This window comes from Rana temporaria, chromosome 1 (genome assembly GCF_905171775.1).
Source record: "Rana temporaria chromosome 1, aRanTem1.1, whole genome shotgun sequence".
Lineage (NCBI taxonomy): Eukaryota > Metazoa > Chordata > Amphibia > Anura > Ranidae > Rana > Rana temporaria.
Window position 1 is genome coordinate 563,687,447 of NC_053489.1, and position 20,189 is coordinate 563,707,635.

The 20,189-nt window shown below is 42.9% G+C and overlaps 1 protein-coding gene across 2 annotated transcripts in view; it reads left to right on the forward strand.

Moving 5' to 3' along the window:
• The window catches only part of LOC120921889 (cytochrome P450 4V2-like), a 75,968-nt gene that overhangs the window by 35,373 nt on the left and 20,406 nt on the right, over positions 1–20,189 (forward strand). For both annotated transcript variants that reach the window (XM_040334388.1, XM_040334397.1), the window contains exon 6: positions 9,874–10,000. In XM_040334388.1, coding sequence (XP_040190322.1) covers positions 9,874–10,000 — 127 coding nt within the window. The remainder of the gene's footprint in view (positions 1–9,873; positions 10,001–20,189) is intronic.

Here is a 20,189-nt window from a genome sequence, read left to right on the forward strand (position 1 = left end):
GAAAATATACAAAGTATACAATTAACCTAAACCACTGTGTCATTAGGTACAATAGTGTTATGTGCTTGGCTTGAGCACAAGTACAACTATGCAGGGAAACTAGATAATAGAGCATTATAATACCAGTAATAGAAATATACTTATTTATATACTTATATAAGTAAATTCAGGTATCCATTGGTGTAGCCGTAAAGGATTTATCTAGCCAACAGGACCATCTTGGTAAAAAGGCAGGTTGGTATTCACCAGTTGCAACCAAAACTGAAGTGTAGGAGGAGAAGGCTTTTTGCAGCACGTGGTAACTGCTGAGTGTACGCAAATATGTGGCCCTGCCTTTTTACAGAGAGCCCTGAACCCTGTTATAATGATCAGGACTCGGAACTTCCGATTCCGGTTCACCTGATCAATGTAATAGTCTCTGATTGATAAAGTGATCAGTCACTGTGAAGCCAGTCCCTGTATTTTCTCTCTCTGTGAATAAAAAAGAGAGATACTAAGGGGAACCCTGTGTCAAATAAAAAAAATGGCGTGGGGTTCCCATCCAAAAAAATCCATACCAGACCCAAGGGCCTCATCCCCACAACCCTTGCCCAGTAGTTGTGAGGGTCTGTGGGGGTCAACATGCTCATGTTGAGGGCATGTGGCCTGGTATGGTTTAGGGGGCACTCTCTCGCCCCCCTCTTTTCCTGCGACTTGCCAGGTTGCGTGGTCTCATAAGGGTCTGTTATGGATTTTTGGGGGGGACCCACGCCATTTTTTTTTATTTGGCGCAGGGTTCCTCTTAATATCTATACCAGACCTGAATGGCCTGGTAATGGAATTTGGGGAGACCCCCACGCATTTTTATTTTATATTTTTCAATGACTTTTATCTGTATTGCCGGGACCCGACAATTCATTATAGCAGCGAGTAGTTTTAAATGACTTTTTTTCCTTTAGAAATGTCATTTTGTGCAGAGACACGGGAAATGTGCCCTACTTTACAGGAATACTATATAATATTTAACTTTTATTGTTTCACTTTAAGCATTATTAAAATCACTGCTCCCGAAAAAAAATTCAATTTTTAAAACTTTTTTTGCATTAATACATGTCCCCTGTGGCAGGACCCGGCCCCCAACACTTTTTATGACAATAACTTGCATTTTAACTTTTAAAATTAGTACTTTAGATTTCTCCCATAGACTTTTAAAGGGTGTTCCGTGGCTTTTCAAATTTGCCGCAAACACCCCAAAATGTTCACTGTTTGGCTTAAGGGGCGGACAGCCAATGTTCGAGTCGAACTCATGTTCGACTTGAACATTAAGCTCATCCCTACTCAACACACAGCCATTAATGTCTAAACCACTAGCAACAAAAGTGAGTATACCCCTAAGTAAATAAATGTCCAAATTGAGCCCAATTAGCCATTTTCCCTCCTGGTGTCATGTGACTTGTCAGTGTTACAAGGTCTCAGGTGTGTTAGATTTGGTGTTATCGCTTTCACTTACTCATACTGTTCACTGGAAGTTCAATATGGCACCTTATGGCAAAGAACTCTCTGACATTCTGAAAAAAATAATTGTTTTTCTACATAAAGATGTTCTAGGCTATAAGATTGCCAAGACCTTAAAACTGAGCTGCAGCACGGTGGCCAAGACCATACAGTGGTTTACAGGACAGGTTAAACTCAGAACAGGCCTCACCATGGTTGACCAAAGAAGTTGAGTGCATGTGCTCAGTGTCATAACCAGAGGTTGTCTTTGGGAAAGACGTATGAGTGCTGCCAGCATTGCTGCAGAGGTTGAAGGGGTGGGGGGGCAGCCTGTCAGTGCTCAGACCATATGCCACACACTGCATCAAATTGGTCTGCATGGCTGTCATTCCAGAAGGAAGCCTCTTCTAAAGATAATGCACAAGAAAGCCTGCAAATAGTTTGCTGAAGACAAGCAGACTAAGGACATGGATCACTGGAACATGTCCTGTGGTCTGATAAGACCAAGATAAACTTATTTGGTTCAGATGGTGTCAAGCGTGTGTGGCGGAAACCAGGTGAGGAGTACAAAGACAAATGTGTCTTGCCTACAGTCAAGCATGGCGGTGGGAGTGTCATGGTCTGGGGCTGCTGATTGCTGCCAGCACAGTTCATTGAGGGAACCATGAATGCCAACATGTACTGTGACATACTGAAGCAGAGCAAGATCCCCTTCCTTCGGAAACACGGCAGTATTCCAACATGTTAACATTCCTAAACACACCTCCAAGATGACCACTGCCTTGCTAAAGAAGCTGAGGGTAAAGGTGATGGACTGGCCAAGCATTTCTTCAGACCTAAACCCTATTAAGCATCTGTGGGGCATCCTCAAACGGAGCACAAGGTCTCCAACATCCACTAGCTCTGGGATGTTGTCATGGAGGAGTGGAAGAGGACTCCAGTGGCAACCTGTCAAGCTCTGGTGAACTCCATGCCCAAGAGGGTTAAGGCAGTGCTGGAAAATAATGGTGGCCACACAAAATATTGACACTTTAGGCCCAATTTGGACATTTTGACTTAGGGTTGTACTCACTTTTCTTGCCAGCGGTTTAGACATTAATGGGTGAGTGTGGAGTTATTTTGAGGGGACAGAAAATGTACACTGTTATACAAGCTGTACACTCACTACTTTACATTGTAGCAAAGTGTAATTTCTTCAGTGTTGTCACATGAAAAGATATAATAAAATATTTACAAAAATGTGAGGGGTGTTTTCACTTTTGTGAAATACTGTACATACATGGTATGTGTAAAAAAAAGGGGAAGGACGGGAAAGGGGGTTGGTGCAAAATATCCACTGATGTATGTAGGGAATTGTATGAATTCCCTAAGCTGATCTAGTACCCAAATGGGTCGTGTTGCTGTAATCAATAACTATAATAACAAAAAATAGGATGAAAAGAGGTGGGGGGGATAAGGAGAAAGAAATGGGGAGATTGGGGAAAAGAGAGGAAGTCAGCCGACTTGGGCTTAAAGGGATTACTATAAGCAGCACTGTAATGATCAATATGTGAAGGCAAGGATACGTTTAAGTAAATTTATTTGTATCAAAAATATAAAAATAGGCATTAAATAATACAAGTTACATGAAAGGTAAAGCGGTGGCCAAAAAATATATTAATGTGGCTACCTTGAAAAAGTATACAATTAGACACAGAAAATTGTGGACAGGACATGGACAAACATTTAACAATGAGCGTGATCCGGACACGTTGTGTTCAGACCAATCATGTATTGACACTCGTGAAGAAAAATCAATGAAATTTAAATGCAGTAATCTAATAATAGAATAAGGGGGGACGGTATAGTGCCCACTCTGCATGAATCAATAGGGTGTCAATATGTAATGATGGGGCTGAACACTAGCTAGATGGAGGACAGGAGGTGGGAGGGATGGGTAAGTGGGGATGGGTGTACATGGACCATGCATAAATTGTTGGTCGACTTTAGCGCTTGATGGTTGTTAGTCCTCAAGGAGTTCAATATTCAGAAGTTTTGAGATAATTGAAAAAAGTTAAATTATGGTGGTTAGTACAAAATAGAACAACTTGATATTGATCACTTGTCAATATGACATTTGGGAGAACTCTATTAACTTGCTTAGTATTGGTTAGTATGTATGAGTATACCAGTCGTTAGTACTAGAAGATGGATATTTACTAGGCAGTAGTAATCAAGTGCACCATCGGGAGGTAACAGGAGCAATCATGCACAGGGGAATGTCCAGCCAGCATTGGTTCTATGGACCGAACACCAGTCCCAGAATAGCAGCTGGTAGGAGTAATGTTAAATAACAGACCATCCCAAGGGTGGGAGGCTAATACATTACCAATCCGCTGCGTGTAGAGTATGTAGGGCAGGTCCGTCCATGTGGTGCAGCTTTTGTATAGGCTGCTCTGATGCTAAGCTTGTTGCTGGCTAGTTGGTTTTGATTTGCGGGAATCCTGTTTGGATTGACACGTGGGTATCACACCATGCTTAGTCCTGTGGGGTACGTTCGTCCCTTAATTCGCTGGGTATTGCGGGTGGCACGGTCCGCTTGATGTTACCTCTGTGCTGTGTAACGGCTCCCGGTCTCAGTCACCGCCTGCAAATCGGCCAGTACGGTCCATCCGTAGCGGATGCCTGCAGGCTTCCATCCTCCGTCCAACAGAGCAAGCTTCCGGGGTCACGTGATCACGTTGCTAGGTGACGTCAACGCGTTTCGCCAGGCGCATTGGCGTAGCTTCGTCTTGGACGTGTCCGGATCACGTTCATTGTTAAATGTTTGTCCATGTCCTGTCCACAATTTTCTGTGTCTAATTGTATACTTTTTCAAGGTAGCCACATTAATATATTTTTTGGCCACCGCTTTACCTTTCATGTAACTTGTATTATTTAATGCCTATTTTATATTTTTACTACTGCCTAGTAAATATCCATCTTCTAGTACTAACGACTGGTATACTCATACATACTAACCAATACTAAGCAAGTTAATAGAGTTCTCCCAAATGTCATATTGACAAGTGATCAATATCAAGTTGTTCTATTTTGTACTAACCACCATAATTTAACTTTTTTCAATTATCTCAAAACTTCTGAATATTGAACTCCTTGAGGACTAACAATCATCAAGCGCTAAAGTCGACCAACAATTTATGCATGGTCCATGTACACCCATCCCCACTTACCCATCCCTCCCACCTCCTGTCCTCCATCTAGCTAGTGTTCAGCCCCATCATTACATATTGACACCCTATTGATTCATGCAGAGTGGGCACTATACCGTCCCCCCTTATTCTATTATTAGATTACTGCATTTAAATTTCATTGATTTTTCTTCACGAGTGTCAATACATGATTGGTCTGAACACAACGTGTCCGGATCACGCTCATTGTTAAATGTTTGTCCATGTCCTGTCCACAATTTTCTGTGTCTAATTGTATACTTTTTCAAGGTAGCCACATTAATATATTTTTTGGCCACCGCTTTACCTTTCATGTAACTTGTATTATTTAATGCCTATTTTTATATTTTTGATACAAATAAATTTACTTAAACGTATCCTTGCCTTCACATATTGATCATTACAGTGCTGCTTATAGTAATCCCTTTAAGCCCAAGTCGGCTGACTTCCTCTCTTTTCCCCAATCTCCCCATTTCTTTCTCCTTATCCCCCCCACCTCTTTTCATCCTATTTTTTGTTATTTGTTTACATACATGGTATGGCTGCGATCGCCAGGAGCAGGAGAATTTATTTTGGTTGTTTTTTGGTAAAAGGTTATGGTAGTAGCCAAAAATATACAGCTAAATTATAAAAACATTTTTTTTTTTTACTATTTTGGGCCAGCTTTCCTTTGATAATAAAAAAAGGAAATATCTATTACAATTTATTACCGAATGAAAGCCCAATTTGTCCTGAAAAAAACAAGGTATAATCCACCTGGTTACAGAAAGTAGTTGTGATGATGTACTGTTTTGCTAACACATATCAATGTGCTTAGGCCTACGGTGCGCTCTGTGATTGCAGAGTCCTTGGGACTCCACTTCAAGTGTGATGAAGGAGCACACCCTGAGTCCCATCTGCCAGTGCGCATGCTCTGAAACGCTCTTGTGACCCACCAGTGATGTCATCACTCCTGGTGCCGCGTTCCAGCCCTCACCATCGGCCTGATCCAAGCCTCGGTTTCACCGCCGTGGTCACAGAGATCCTGCTGGCTAGGATTTCTCCCCTACAGGCAAACGCCACTTTGCAGTGAACGCCACGCCAGTGTGGATGGACTTGTGCCTTACTTCCCTAACCTCCATGTAAGTGGATAATGCACCTGGATCTCATTAAAATGTTTACAGTCTCACTGTGCCCATCAAAGGCAGCCACTGTGCCCATCAAAGGCAGCCACTTTGCCCATCAAACGCAGCCACTGTGCCCATCAAACGCAGCTACTGTGCCATCAAATGCAACCTCTGTGCCATCAATTTTCGCCACTGTGCCATGCCATCAATTGTCGCCACTGTGCCATCAATTGTCGCCACTGTGCCATTCCATCAATTGTCGCCACTTTGCCATCATTTGTCGCCACTGTGCCATGCCATCAAATGCAGCCACTGTGCCATGCCATCAAACGCAGCCACTGTGCCATCAATTGTTGCCACTGTGCCCATTAATTGTCACCACTGTGCCATGCCATCAAACGCAGCCACTGTGCCCTCAAATGTTACCACTGTGCCATCAATTGTGGTCACTGTGCCATCAATTGTCACCACTGTGCCTATCAATTGTCGCCACTGTGCCCATCAATTGTCGCCACTGTGGCCATCAATTGTCACCACTGTGCCCATCAATTGTCGCCACTGTGCCCTGTAAAAAGCTACCAGATTGCCCCCCGCCCGGCACTTACCTTTCTGGGGTCAGCCACCCTCCTTCCACCATCCCTCGATGTCTTCTCCTGCCCTTGATGATGCTTCAGCCAATCAGGCTACCGGTAACCAGAACCGGTGAACCTGATTGGCTGAGACGCCTGTCATTGTTAACCAGGGAACGCACACCCCGTGCGTTCCCTGGTTAACTATTTGGAAGCAGATTACAGCCCTCAGGCCCCTGGCTCTGATAGGCACTTCCAAAGCCAACCAGCTGCCGTTATTCAGATGGCCGGCGCTCACCAGGGGGCCGGCCATCTGAATAGTGGGCGGCAGCAACAATACATAGATTCATGCAATGCATGAATCTGTGTATTGTATTCAGTGGCGGTGCAGGAGCGAGAGGGGGCGGCGCACCTACACCCTCTATGGACGCACCGCCACTGACCTAGAGGCACCTGTGTTTCTCTTACAAGTGCCCAATAAGCAAGTGGTTAGGTTTGTTTTACCCTTAGGGGCGAATAGGTCAATCATAAGGGGTCTTTTTCTCATTTTCATGATCATGATGGGCCTCTAGGAATTCAGAAGCAGTGTCTTACATTGTTGGAGATGTTTTTTTTTTTAAACAGCCAAGAGGTTACTTTTTTCAATCCATTCCTTTTTATTTAGATCAAAAAGTTCAATTTTTACAATTTTTTTTTTTTTTTTTTGCCTAACCATATAGAGTTGCAAAAAGATAAGAGTAAATAGTCTTTTCATATCACAAAGTATAAAAAAAGTATGGTAAAAAAAAAAGTAATAGTACATGTAATCAAAATCTATTTTAGGTCACACCAGAGAACATGAAAGATGTAAATTTAAATAGAGAACCAGGTTATTGTCACGTAATACACCTCATCTTTTTCACTAGGTGTAATTGGGAGTAGGCAGTTATCACTGCATTAGTCTAATCAGGAAATGATTTGATTTGAAATTATTTTATAAAATGAATGAATGAATCCATCTGGGAAAGTCCTTTTATCTAGTGTTTTTCGCCTTGGTTATTGAAGATGATGAAATTCAGGTAAAAGCTTTGAGTGACTGCAGCTGTGAACAAAAGCAGAAGAAGCAGCAACAATGTTATAAGTTCAAAAACAACACTTTTCAGTATAAATGATTGAAAAATACATTTCTCACCTCACACTTTGTTGGGATGGGTAGATAAGGTTTTTGGAAAGCAGTTTCAAATTCTCCCAGGGATGTGTTCTTTCAAAGCTATGAAATCATTATAAAATAAGCTTGTTCAATAAAAAAACTGTCTTTTTGCTACTACATTCTTCCATTGAAATGTACATTGAGCCTTGCAGTAGGAGTACGGGAATGGGACATAGATCCACAAAGAGCCGGCGTAACGTAAAAATTCCCATTTAAGTTACACTGCCTTAAAATTTCTACCTAAGTGCCCGATCCACAAAGCACTTACCTAGAAATTTTCGGCTGTGTAACTTAAATTCCGCCGGCGCAAGGCGTTCCTCTTCAAATGGGGGCGATTCCCATTTAAATTAGGCGCGCTCCCGCGCCGGCCGTACTGCGCATGCTCGTGACGTCATTTTCCCGAAGTGCATAGCGCGAAATTACGTTACGCCGAGCTTTGTGGATCGCGCCGGGTCAATAAAGTTGCGTCGAAAAAAAAAAAAGATACGGCGAAAAAAAAAAAATTAAAACAAAAAAAAAACGCGTCGCTTTTACATGGTGTAAACAGTTTACACTTTGTAAAAGCAGCCCTAATTTTACGGTTGCAAACTAAAACTTACGGAGAAAAAACGAAGCGTAAAAGCTTTGTGGATCTCCGTAAGTGCTAATTTGCATACCCGAGGCGGCATTTCGACGCAAAATGCCCCCAGCGGCGGATGCGGTACTGCATCCTAAGATCCGGCAGTGTAAGTCCCTTACACATGTCGGATCTTCTGTCTATCTCTTGGAAACTGATTCTGTGGATCAGTTCCAAAGATAGAAACAGGGATACGCAGGCGGAACAGTAGATACGCCGGCGTATCCCTTTTGAGGATCTGGCCCATAGCTAGTAGTGGAGTGAAAGCAAGTGTTAGCAGTGTAATGTTTAACTAGTAGCCCAAACCATACCTCCCAACTTTTTGAAATAGGAATTAGGGACTTTTAGCCAGTATGTAGATATAGGACACACCTCCTGCCACACCCCCTTAAAGGAGAATTCTACATAAAAAAAATTGTTAAACCCACAAGTGTTTTTTTTTACCACTACTATTCCTTTATATTGGCTTTTGAACATTACAAATGCAGTAATTTAGAAATTGGATGAAAGGTTTAGCACTGGGAAACACTTTTTGAAAAATAACTAGTGCATTTTATATACAACTATATAGATCAGACCAAAATGAGGGACAAATTAGGACAGAGGGACTTTCTTCCAAATCAGGGACAGTCCCTCAAAATCAGGGACAGTTGGATCAAAATACGGGGCCAATATTAACCGCTTGCCCCATGGCACGTATATATACGTTGCTTTGAATCTGCCGCCTAGCAAGCACGTGACCGCCGCGGTCTCCGTGACCATGGAACCCGCGGACTCGATGTCCGCCGGTGTCCCGAGATTAGGTCACGGAACGGCAGAACGGGGGGATGCCTTTGTAAACAATGCATCTCCCTCTTCTACCTAGTGACACAGCACTGATCGTCTGCTCCCTCTCATCGGGAGCAGTGATCAGTGACATGTCACAGTAAACCACATCCCCCACAAAGTTAGAGTCACTCCCTAGGACACACTTAACCCCTTCCCCGCCCCCTACTGGTTAACCCCTTCCCTACCAGTCACATTTATACAGTAATCAGTGCATTTTTATAGCACTGATCACTGAATAAATGTGAATTGTCCCAAAATAGCATCAAAAGTGTCCGATGTATCTGCCATAATGTCACAGTCATGTCAGATTGCAGCCATAACTAGTAAAAAATAATTTAACAATAAAAATGCCATAAAACGACCCCCTATTTTGTAGACGCTATAACTTTTGCGCGAACCAATCAAAATACGCTTATTGCATTTTTTTTTTACTAAAAATATGTCGAAGAATAGGTATCGGCCTAGACTGATAAAAAAATTTGCTTTAAAAAAAATAAAATAAAATTGGGGATATTTATTATAGCAAAAAGTAAAAAATATTGCTTTTTTTCAAAATTGTCGCTCTATTTTTGTTTATAGCGCAAAAAATAAAAAACGCAGAGGTCATCAAATACCTATGCGTTAGCGTAGCGTACATTGGTTAGTCTACGGCGGCGTAATGTGCGCCATGCTTTCTGTGAATCTGGGCCATATTCTTTATCCTAATTCTTATTCTAAAACAGCAATCATTATAATCAGATAACACATAAAGTATATTATAATTACCAACGTTTTGATTTTTTTTCTCCAAATTTACAGCACAAATTAACATGATACACTAGAACATAATTGATTTACACATGTGTTTTAAATATGATTTTTTTTAACCTCATTCTAATACTAGAATGAGTGATATCCTTCATCGCAGACAGAGGTTGCCTTGGTTATGGCCAAACTTCCTATACTCAAAGCTTGCGGAAGGGAAAGAACACAATAAGAATCTCCACATTCTACACTCCTTCACTGACACTGTAAGTTATTTTCAACTCTTATTCTGTAATTAAATAACTGTATTCTTTATTAGGAGCTTAGTAAAGCTGTGTTTGGGTATTAAAGAGAATAGAAGTTCAGTCGGTTAAGTGCAATTCAACCCAATTGAGAGTAAAATTGTATAATATTTCTAGGTATTTAAAGAAGATCACTTATGCATTGTAGAGTATTCTTTATAATTCTACCCTATTCACATCTGTTTTATATGAAAAAAACCTGATATTAGCTCTTATGTATCTAATTAGATTAGCTGATATTTTTAAAAGTGATCATATTGGAGACTTGGGAGAATGGTGTTTAAATACACAATTTTGGTTATCTAACAATTACAAATAATCGAACATTTTTTATTTTGAAGACAATCTAATAAAATACAAATTGTTGATGCAGGACAGTCCTAGCAACGAATCACTAGCTTGCAGTTCCTGCCATCTCTTCCAGACATGCTGGGCCAGATTCACATACCTTTGCGGCGGCTTAACGTATCCCGTTTACGTTACTCCGCCGCAAGTTTTCAGCGTAAGTGCTTGATTCACAAAGCACTTGCGTGTAAACTTGCGGCGGCGTAGCGTAAAGCCGTCCGGCAGAAGCCCGCCTAATTCAAATGGGGCGTGTACCATTTAAATTAGGCGCGTTCCCGCGCCGAACGTACTGCGCATGCTCCGTTTTGAAATTTCCCGCCGTGCTTTGCGCGAAATGACGTCGCCCCGACGGAATGTTTTGAACAGCGACGTGCGTTACGTCCTTTCGTATTCCCGAACGACTTACGCAAAAAAAATAAAAAATTGAAATTCGACGCGGGAATGACGGCCATACTTTAACATGGGCTGTCTATTTTTACACCACCTAAATAGCAGCCGTAACTTTGCGACGGGAAAAACCGACTAGTGACGACGTAAGAGAATGCGACGAACGTGCGTACCTTCGTGGATCGCCATAAACAGCTAATTTGCATACCCGACGCGGAAAACAACGCAAACTCCACCCAGCAGTCGCCAAAGTATTGCATCCTAAGATCCGAAGGAGTACGAAGCCGTACGCCTTTTGGATCTTAGCCAAATGCCGTTGTATCTTTGTTTGTGAATTACAAATAAAGATACAGCGCGGCAAATTTGAAAGTACGCCGGAGTATCAGCAGATACTCCGGCGTACTTTTTCTGTGAATCTGGCCCGCTGTGTCTTCCATCTTCTTGTGTAAGGGAGAGGTGATGTGAAGGGAGGCTGAGGACGGGAATGTAAAAGGGAGGGATAATATGAAGGGGGCTGAGAAGAGTACTGTGGGAGAGGGGGGGGTGAGGGGGGACTCCTGTTCTCCTTCATCCGAAGTGGGGGCACTCTAATTCAGGAGGTGTGTTACTGGCCAGATCACCTGGTGAAAAAGAGGGGGGGGGGGAGCCGAAAAAAAGAAAACTAATGTAAGCAATGGGAAATGCTAAATCTTGAAGTTCAGGGTTAGGGTAAGACTGTAAGCAGTTGGGATGAATCTTCAAATTGGGACCAATTCACAACAGGTAAGTAGGGGCAGCTCTGGCCAGAGCTGTCCATGCTCAAGACATGGCAGAAAAGCCCTGCTCCTTATCAGACCAGGTCATACTGTACCACCATATTTCAGGGGTGTGTGCTGAAAACAGTGCAGCATGCAGTACTTTTTTAAGCACAGTATGATGTGAAGCAATCCACCACATCTCACTGTGCTGCAGCTAATAGAACTTAATGAAATTTCAGTTGTGACATATCAATAAAGTTCTAGGAACAAAAAAGGAATAGTTGATGCACTGGAATACTTGTGTCGGCATTTTTCCACCGAGCACACACAACTGGTTGTGCGTTAAGCAAGGCTGCTGGTGTAAAAAAAATCGGAATGCTCATTTGGACAGGCGATAAGTCCCATCCTTCATGCAGAGCTGTTGGCAGATTCAAGTGCATTCACCTCAGAGCTGTCTACAGGCAGCTCATAGAAGTGGATCCACATGCAGCAGCAAGTTTGACATACCTGCAGGAGCAGGTGCATGGATCTGAACGCTTAAGGGGTAGATCCACAAAGAAATTACGCCGGCATATCTATTGATACGCCGGCGTAATTTCAAAATTCCCGCATCGTATCTTTGTTTTCAATCCTCAAAACAAGATACGACGGCATCTCGTCTAGATCCGAGAGGCGTACGTCTTCGTACGCCTTCGGATCTTAGATGCAATTTTTCGGCGGCCGCTAGGTGGCGTTCCCGTCGTAATCCGCGTCGAGTATGCAAATTAGCAATTTCCGACGATCCACGAACGTACGAGCGTCCGTCGCATTTTTTTACGCCGTTTCCGTTCGCCTTTTTCCGGCGTATAGTTAAAGCTGCTATATGGTGGCGTACTCAATGTAAAGTATGGCCGTCGTTCCCGCGTATAATTTTGAAAATTTTACGTTGTTTGCGTAAGTCGTCCGTGAATGGGGCTGGACGCCATTTATATTCACGTCGAAAACAATGACGTCCTTGCGACGTCATTTGGAGCAATGCATCCTGGGAGTTTTTACGGACGGCGCATGCGCAATTCGTTCGGCGCGGGAACGTGCTTCATTTAAATAAAACACGCCCCCCTACACGCCGAATTAGAATTCCGCGCCCTTACGCCGTGAGAGATACACTACGCCGCCGTAACTTACGGCTCAAATTCGTTGAGGATTCAAACCAACTCAAAGTAAGTTACAGCGGCGTAGCGTATCCCTACATACGCTGCGCCCGGCGCGGATGTATGTGGATCTGCCCCATAGTGTTTGCGTCCATATCTGTGCACACGCTCTTGCCCATGTATCAAACTTTTACAGGTGATTGTGTTCATGCAGCCCCTGCATCTGCATCCACTTCTATGGGCTACCTGCAGACAGCTCTGGAGGTGGACATGCATCTGCCAGTGGCTCTCCACAGAGGACAGGATTAATTACCCGTCTGAATGAACCCTTAGAGATTTCCTCTGTGTGTTTGGGACAGGAAGTGAATTGAAATCCCATATACAATGAAAGGTGAGGGATTTAGTCAATTACAAAAAATTACTATCCCCATATTGTAACAGAGTATTTAATAACCCACATGTATCCTCATCAATCAAGGGACAGTGAGAACAGGGGTTTTATTATGGCCAAAATTTATGAGAAAAAGCACAAAAAATACATCAAAAACAACTTTATTATTCCATTAATAATGTAGTTACCTCATAATTATAGAAACAATGGTTAAAAGCTCACAGATAATTTACAATTGAATGGGCAAAAATGGATTGACGTGTTTCACCCGATGAGGGCTTCCTCTGGATCCACTTCCTCTTTTAAATTTTTACAACAAGGCAGCTGGTGAATAATACAATCTAATATAATACAGAAAGCCATCACAGAAAAAAAAAAGGAGAGAACAATAATCATATATAATCCTGAAATGATTGCCAGAATGGAAATCTCCCTAATGAGACACCAAAAAATTGACTGGGGTTTTATCCCTTCCTAACTCTGTCTACATCTTAAACAAGTATTGACTGTACTTGGATTTCAGGTTCATCATCCAGGCCCTGTTGTAGCACACCAATCCACTAAAACCATTTCTGTAGGTATTATGGTAAACCGAGGACAAAATAAGTCCAAACACAGAGATATCACTGACACACCAGAATAAAGTATGTGTAAGAAAGTCCAAAAACAATCATTTAATATACAGAATCCACAGTCAATGCAAAGGCAAAAAATATATAAAATAACAGCCTTTACACAGACTCTGAACACTCTCTAATGTTTGAAGAGGTGGTTTAGGGTGCATGGCGCCCTTAGCATGGCATGATGCCTACCTACAGGGCTTTTTTTTAGGTGGAACTTAAAAGACCTTTGGTGCCTGCTCACCACAATCACTTGTAAACACAGAAGTCCAGTTTCTGTGTTTACAAGTGCCAGCTCTGCACTGTGTGTGTAACCCCCCCCCCCCTGAGCTCTGCACTCTGTATGTAATGCAATACTGGTATTTAATGCCCCTTTCAGACCCTCCTACTGTTCGTGAAATTTGACTGACCACACCCACCATTTGTGATTTGGAGGGTATGTGTAGGGGAGGGGTTTTGGGGGGTTGTGGTTGAGTTCCAGCACCTATTGTTCGAGAAAAAAAGCCCTGCCTACCTATATGGGTATATGGGGCCAGATTCACAGACGAGATACGCCGGAGTATCTACTGATACTCCGGCGTATTTTCAAATTTGCCGCATCGTATCTTAATTTGTGTTTCACAAACAAGATACCACGGCTTTTGGCTAAGATCCGACAGGCGTACGGCTTTGTACGCCTTCGGATCTTAGGCTGCAATACTTCGGCCGCCGCTGGGTGGAGTTTGCGTCATTTTCCAGAGTCGGGTATGCAAATTAGCTTTTACGGCGATCCACGTCGGTTTTCGCGTGCGTTACGTCGCCGCTAGTAATTTTTTCCCGTCGCAAAGTTACGGCTGCTTTAACATGGCTTAACTTTAGATGAGCCACGGTAAAGTATGGCCGTCGTTCCTGGGTCGAATTTCAAATTATTATTTTTTTTTGGCGTAAGACGTCCGGGAATACGGAAGTACGTTACGCACGTCACCGTTCCAAAAAATGACGTCACTTTTCGCAAAGCACGGCGGGAATTTCAAAACGGAGCATGCGCAGTACGTCCGGCGCGGGAGCGCGCCTAATTTAAATGGTACACGCCCCATTCGAATTAGGCGGGCTTGCGCCGGACGTCTTTACAATACACCGCCGTAAGTTTACACGCAAGTGCTTGGTGAATCAGGCACTTGCGCTGAAAACTTGCGGCGGTGTAACGTAAACACGATACGTTACGCCGTCTGAGTTTTCCGTGAATCTGGCCCATGGTGTCTGGAACTTATGGGTTTGTCATTGGTCTGCCTGCCTATTTAAACCTTGTGTGCACTGTTGTTGTCATTAACTGTACGAAGAAAGAGTCCTCAGTGGCCCCCGAAATGTTGCTTTGTTCTGTGGTGATGAATACATGTCTTGCTTATACTTAACTCTAACGCTGCGTACACACGGTCGGTCCATCCGATGAGAACGGTCCGAAGGACCGTTCTCATCGGATAACCGATGAAGCTGACTGATGGTCTGATGTGCCTACACACCATCAGTTAAAAAAACGATCGAGTCCAACGCGGTGACGTAAAACACAACGACGTGCAGAGAAAAATAAAGTTCAATGCTTCCAAGCATGTATCGACTTGGTTCTGAGCATGCGCGGGTTTTTAACCGATGCTTTTGCATACTAACCATCGGTTTTGACCTATCTGTTAGATGTCCATCGGTTCAATTTTAAAGCAAGTTCTAAAATTTTTGACCGAAGGATAACTGACCGATGGGGCCCACACACGTTCGGTTTGGACCGATGAAAAGGTCCTTCAGTCCGTTTTCATCGGTTTGGACCGACCGTGTGTACGCGGCCTAATAGACTTTGCATTTGACAGCGCCATCCGTCTTGTTACTGCAGAACCCAGGAAATGTAGGTTTAGGATGTAAGGAGCATGCTGGATTACACAACTATACACAAAACTTGATGTGTTGCAGGAGAGACATTTTCAAACATGTCCAATGCTTTGAACTGTTTGCAACAACATGTACTTTGTCCCATAGGGGATAGAAATGTAAAATAAAAATTCTATGTCAGATCTTCTTTAACACATTTGTGAGAAAGGTAAACTTTAATTCTAAGGTGTTGTTTGAAAGCTATGTTTTCTCCACTAAGTTTAATAAAGGTAACACTGATAGAACACCTAGCAGGTACAGTACATTGCCATTTCACAGGATTGGCTGACATTTATTACACAGAAGCACATTGCATACCCGAGTTGACCTTTGATGAAGAATAGTTCTACGGTGCTGCTGCAGGTGGCAGTACAGGTACACATAGTGATCTAGGCAAATTACAGGAAAAAGAACTCCTACAAATAATACTCTTTCATTTAAAAAATATATTAGAGATACTTTTTAATTAACACTTCATTTTTTTTTAATAATGGTATAACAGACACTAATTACATCAAGTATAAGCAACATTTTAGAACTGCTTTATAATATCAGTGCAACTTACTTTTTTTGAATATAAAGAACATTTCTAGTAAAGTACATAGGGCCAGATTCACAGCAGAGATACGACGGAGTATCTCAGATACTCCGTCGTATCTCTCAGAGTATCAATGCGACTGATTCATAGAATCAGTTACGCATAGATAGCCCTAAGATCCTACAGGTGTAATTGTTTTACACTGTCGGATCTTAGGATGCAATACCGGGGCCGCCGCTGGGTGGAGTTCGCGTCGTATTCCAGCGTCGGGTATGCAAATGAGGTTTTACGGCGATCCACAACAGTTTTTCGCGTTCGGTACGTCGTCGCTAGTCTAGTTTCCCGTCGCAATTTTAGTCGTCGTTTTACCTGCCCTAACTTTACACAGCCCACGTATGTGCTGTATAAAGTATGGCCGTCGTTCCCGCGTCGAAATTAAAATTTATTTTTTCTTGCGTAAGACGTCCGGGAATACGAAAGTACGCTACGCACGTCGCTGTTCGAAAAAATGACCTCACTTCGCGCAAAGCACGGCAGGAATTTCAAAACGGAGCATGCGCAGTAGGTCCGGCGCGGGAGCGCGCCTAATTTAAATGGCACACGCCCCTTTGAATTACGCGGGCTTACGCCGGAGGCCGCCGGCGTAGGTTTTCATGCAAGTGCTTGGTGAATCAGGCACTTGCGATTAAAACTTGCGGCGGTGTAACGTATCTATGATACGTTACGCCGCCGCAGTTCTATGTGAATCTGGCCCATATTGACTATTTATATAAATGACAAACTAAGTATAAATGATACCTGTTTTTTTTTTTTTTTTATTAGTTCATTTAATTCATAAAGTGCTTTTTATAAGTGAGACATTGACATAAGCCTAAAAAAAAGCACACACACATTACAGTATACCAGAGAATGAGATTTATTTTTTTATGTATCTACAGTATTTTTACTGGATAAGTACTTCCACAAGAACAAACAAGTGGCCGGAGGGATTTTTAAAATGATTGCCTATGAAATGTTTAAGTCTACTTATAGAAACCCATGTTTGACTTATGCAGGGATTATGGCAAGGAGATGATGCTCTTGTAACCTCCTTTCCTTTTCCCTTTCAGCCTCGGTTCACACTAGAGTGCAAATTCATAGCGAATTCACTGCGGATTCCGCATCGCAACAACTTCGTAACCCATTAATGCAAACCAGTTGCAGAGTGTTACGTTAACAATCGGTTTGCAAAACACAGTGGCCCGGATTCAGTAAGCTTTGCGCATAAATTACAGAGGCACAGGGCAACGATTTTGCCCTGCGCCCCCGCAAATTTGCGCTGCTGCCCTCGATTCACGGAGCACTAGCCCCGTAAATTGTGAGGGCGCAACGGCAAAAGAGTCTTATGCCACGCAGATTTTAGGCTGCAGTCGGCGTTACGATGTTCCTGAATCAGGAGCATTCGTAACGCCGGAGCAAGTCAGCAATTGCGCTGCGTAACTATGGTTACGCAGGCGCAATTGCTCTCTGAATCCGGGTCACTGCCTGTAATTTGCACAGGAATGTGCTGCGAATCCTGTGAGAATTACATGTGGTGTCCCTCACCACATGAATGTGAACTCGGGCTCACTCTTGTTTGTTTAACCACTTCAATACAGGGCACTCCCCCCCCCCCCCTTCCTGTCTGGGACAACTTTTAGCTGCGTTGTCACACTTTGTGTTATGTATTAAGCCTCGTACACACGATCAGTCCATCCGATGAGAACGGTCTGTATGACCGTTGTCATAGGTTAACCGATGAAGCTGACTGATGGTCCGTCGTGCCTACACACCATCGGTTAAAAAAACGATCGTGTCAGAACGCGGTGACGTAAAACACAACGACGTGCTGAAAAAAACGAAGTTCAATGCTTCTAAGCATGCGTCGACTTAATTCTGAGCATGTGTGGATTTTTAACTGATGGTTGTGCCTACTAACGATCGGTTTTGACCTATCGGTTAGATATCCATCGGTTAAATTTAAAGCAAGTTGGCTTTTTTTAAACCTATGGTTAAATAACCTATGGGGCCCACACACGATCGGTTTGAACCGATGAAAACGGTCCATCAGACCGTTGTCCTCTGGTTAACCTATCGTGTGTACGAGGCCTTAGTGTGTTATACTGCTCTCTATCCAGTAGGGGGGAAGCATTGTAAATATGTTCACTTTTGTATATTTCTGGTAGAGCTATGTATTTCTTTAAGCATATATGGTTCCTGTATTAGTATTTAATCACTGCAGAGTTTTTTATTTTTTGCAAAAAAAAAAAAAGTAAAAAAAGAAAAAGAAAAAAAAAGTTTATTTGTTTGTTATAAAACTTTGCAAACAGGTAATTTTTCTCATTCATTAATGTGCACTGATGAGCACTGATAGGCTGCACTGATAGGCCCTGATAAGGCAGCAATGATGTGCACTGATAGGTGGCACTGGTGGGCACTGATAGGTGGCACTGATGGGTGGCACTGATGGGCGGCACTGATAGGCAATCAGGACTTGGGTTTCGTGGCCAATTAGGTCCTAGGACTTCTGGCTAATTAGTTCTCAGGATCCATTACCGGGAGGAGAAACAGAAAGACAGTAGTGGCGGTGCCACTGAGCCTCACAATTTTAATAAATCAAACGATAACAAACGATCAAACGATAACACAAATGTCTGTAAAGGTTCTCAAAACGCCAGGTCACGGTATGGTTCAGCCTTTCCCAAACATTTAACCTCAGAAGAACCCTTGAAATAAAGTTTAGGTCCCAGGGAACCTCTGCTAAGATTGATCCATTGGGGTCATTGGGCAAATGTCCCCTACATTGGTACTGGTCAGTAGTATGAATGCACCTCTTTCAGCGGTAGTCTAAATGCCACCCTTGCCATAATGTCTCTGGCATCATTGGATGGAAGGTCTGTTAGCCACAGCTCAGGGAACCCCTAGTTACCTTTAAATGGCACCTTGGTTGACAATGGCTGGTGTAGCTAAGAGTAGATAACTAGGCTTGTTCTATAATATAGAATGTTGCTGGGCATTATCCACTTGACCTCTGGAAGATTTACCCCCCTTCCTGACCAGACCATTTTTTTGTGATACGGCACTGCATTACTTTAACTGACAATTGCGTGGTCGTGTGACGCTGTACCCCAAAAAAATATTATGTTATTTTTTCTCCCACAAATAGAGCTTTCTTTTTGTGGTATTTGATCACCACTGCGTTTTTAAACAAAGAACGACCAACAATTATGAAAAGAAAAACAATATTTTTTACTTTCTGCTCTAAAACACATCCAATAAAAAAAAAAAATTTCTTCATCAAATTAAAACAATATGTATTCTGCTACATATTTTTGATGGTGGAAATCAGCGACTTATAGCGGGACTGCGACAAATCGGACACCTAACTGCCACTTTTTCCACTTTTGGGAACCAGTGACACTAATACAGTGATCAGTGCTAAACATATGCATAGTCACTTTACTAATGACACTGGCAGGGATGGGGGTTAACATCAGGGGCAATCAAAGGGTTAAATGTGTGCCTAGCTAATGTTTCAGAGTAGTGGGGATGTGCTTTTACTAGTGGAAGGCATGGGTTTGGTGTTCCTGCTTTACAGGGACACAGGATCCATGCCTTCTGTCCTGACAGAACAGCCTTCTGTCCGGAAAGAACGTCAGTCTGCCTTGTTTATGTAGGCAGACTGCCCCTGTGTACATAACGATCAGTGGGTGCAAGCAGACATCGGGTCTACGGGACCCTCTGATCAACTCCCGGGCCCGGATTCAGAAAGATGATCGCATCTTTCTGCGGGCGTAATGTATCTCCGATACATTACGCCGCTGTAACTTTGGGCGCAAGTTCCGTATGCAGAAAGAACTTGCACCCTTAGTTACGGCGGCGTAACGTATGTGTTGCGGCGTAAGCCCGCCTAATTCAAATGGGGATGTTGGGGGCGTGTTTTATTTAAATTTTACTTGACCCCGCGTTTTTGACGTTTTTGTTTGAACGGCGCATGCGCCGTCCCTAAAATATCCCAGTGTGCATTGCTCCATAGTACGCTGCAAGGACGTATGGGATTCAACGTGAATGACGTCCAGCCCTATTCGCGA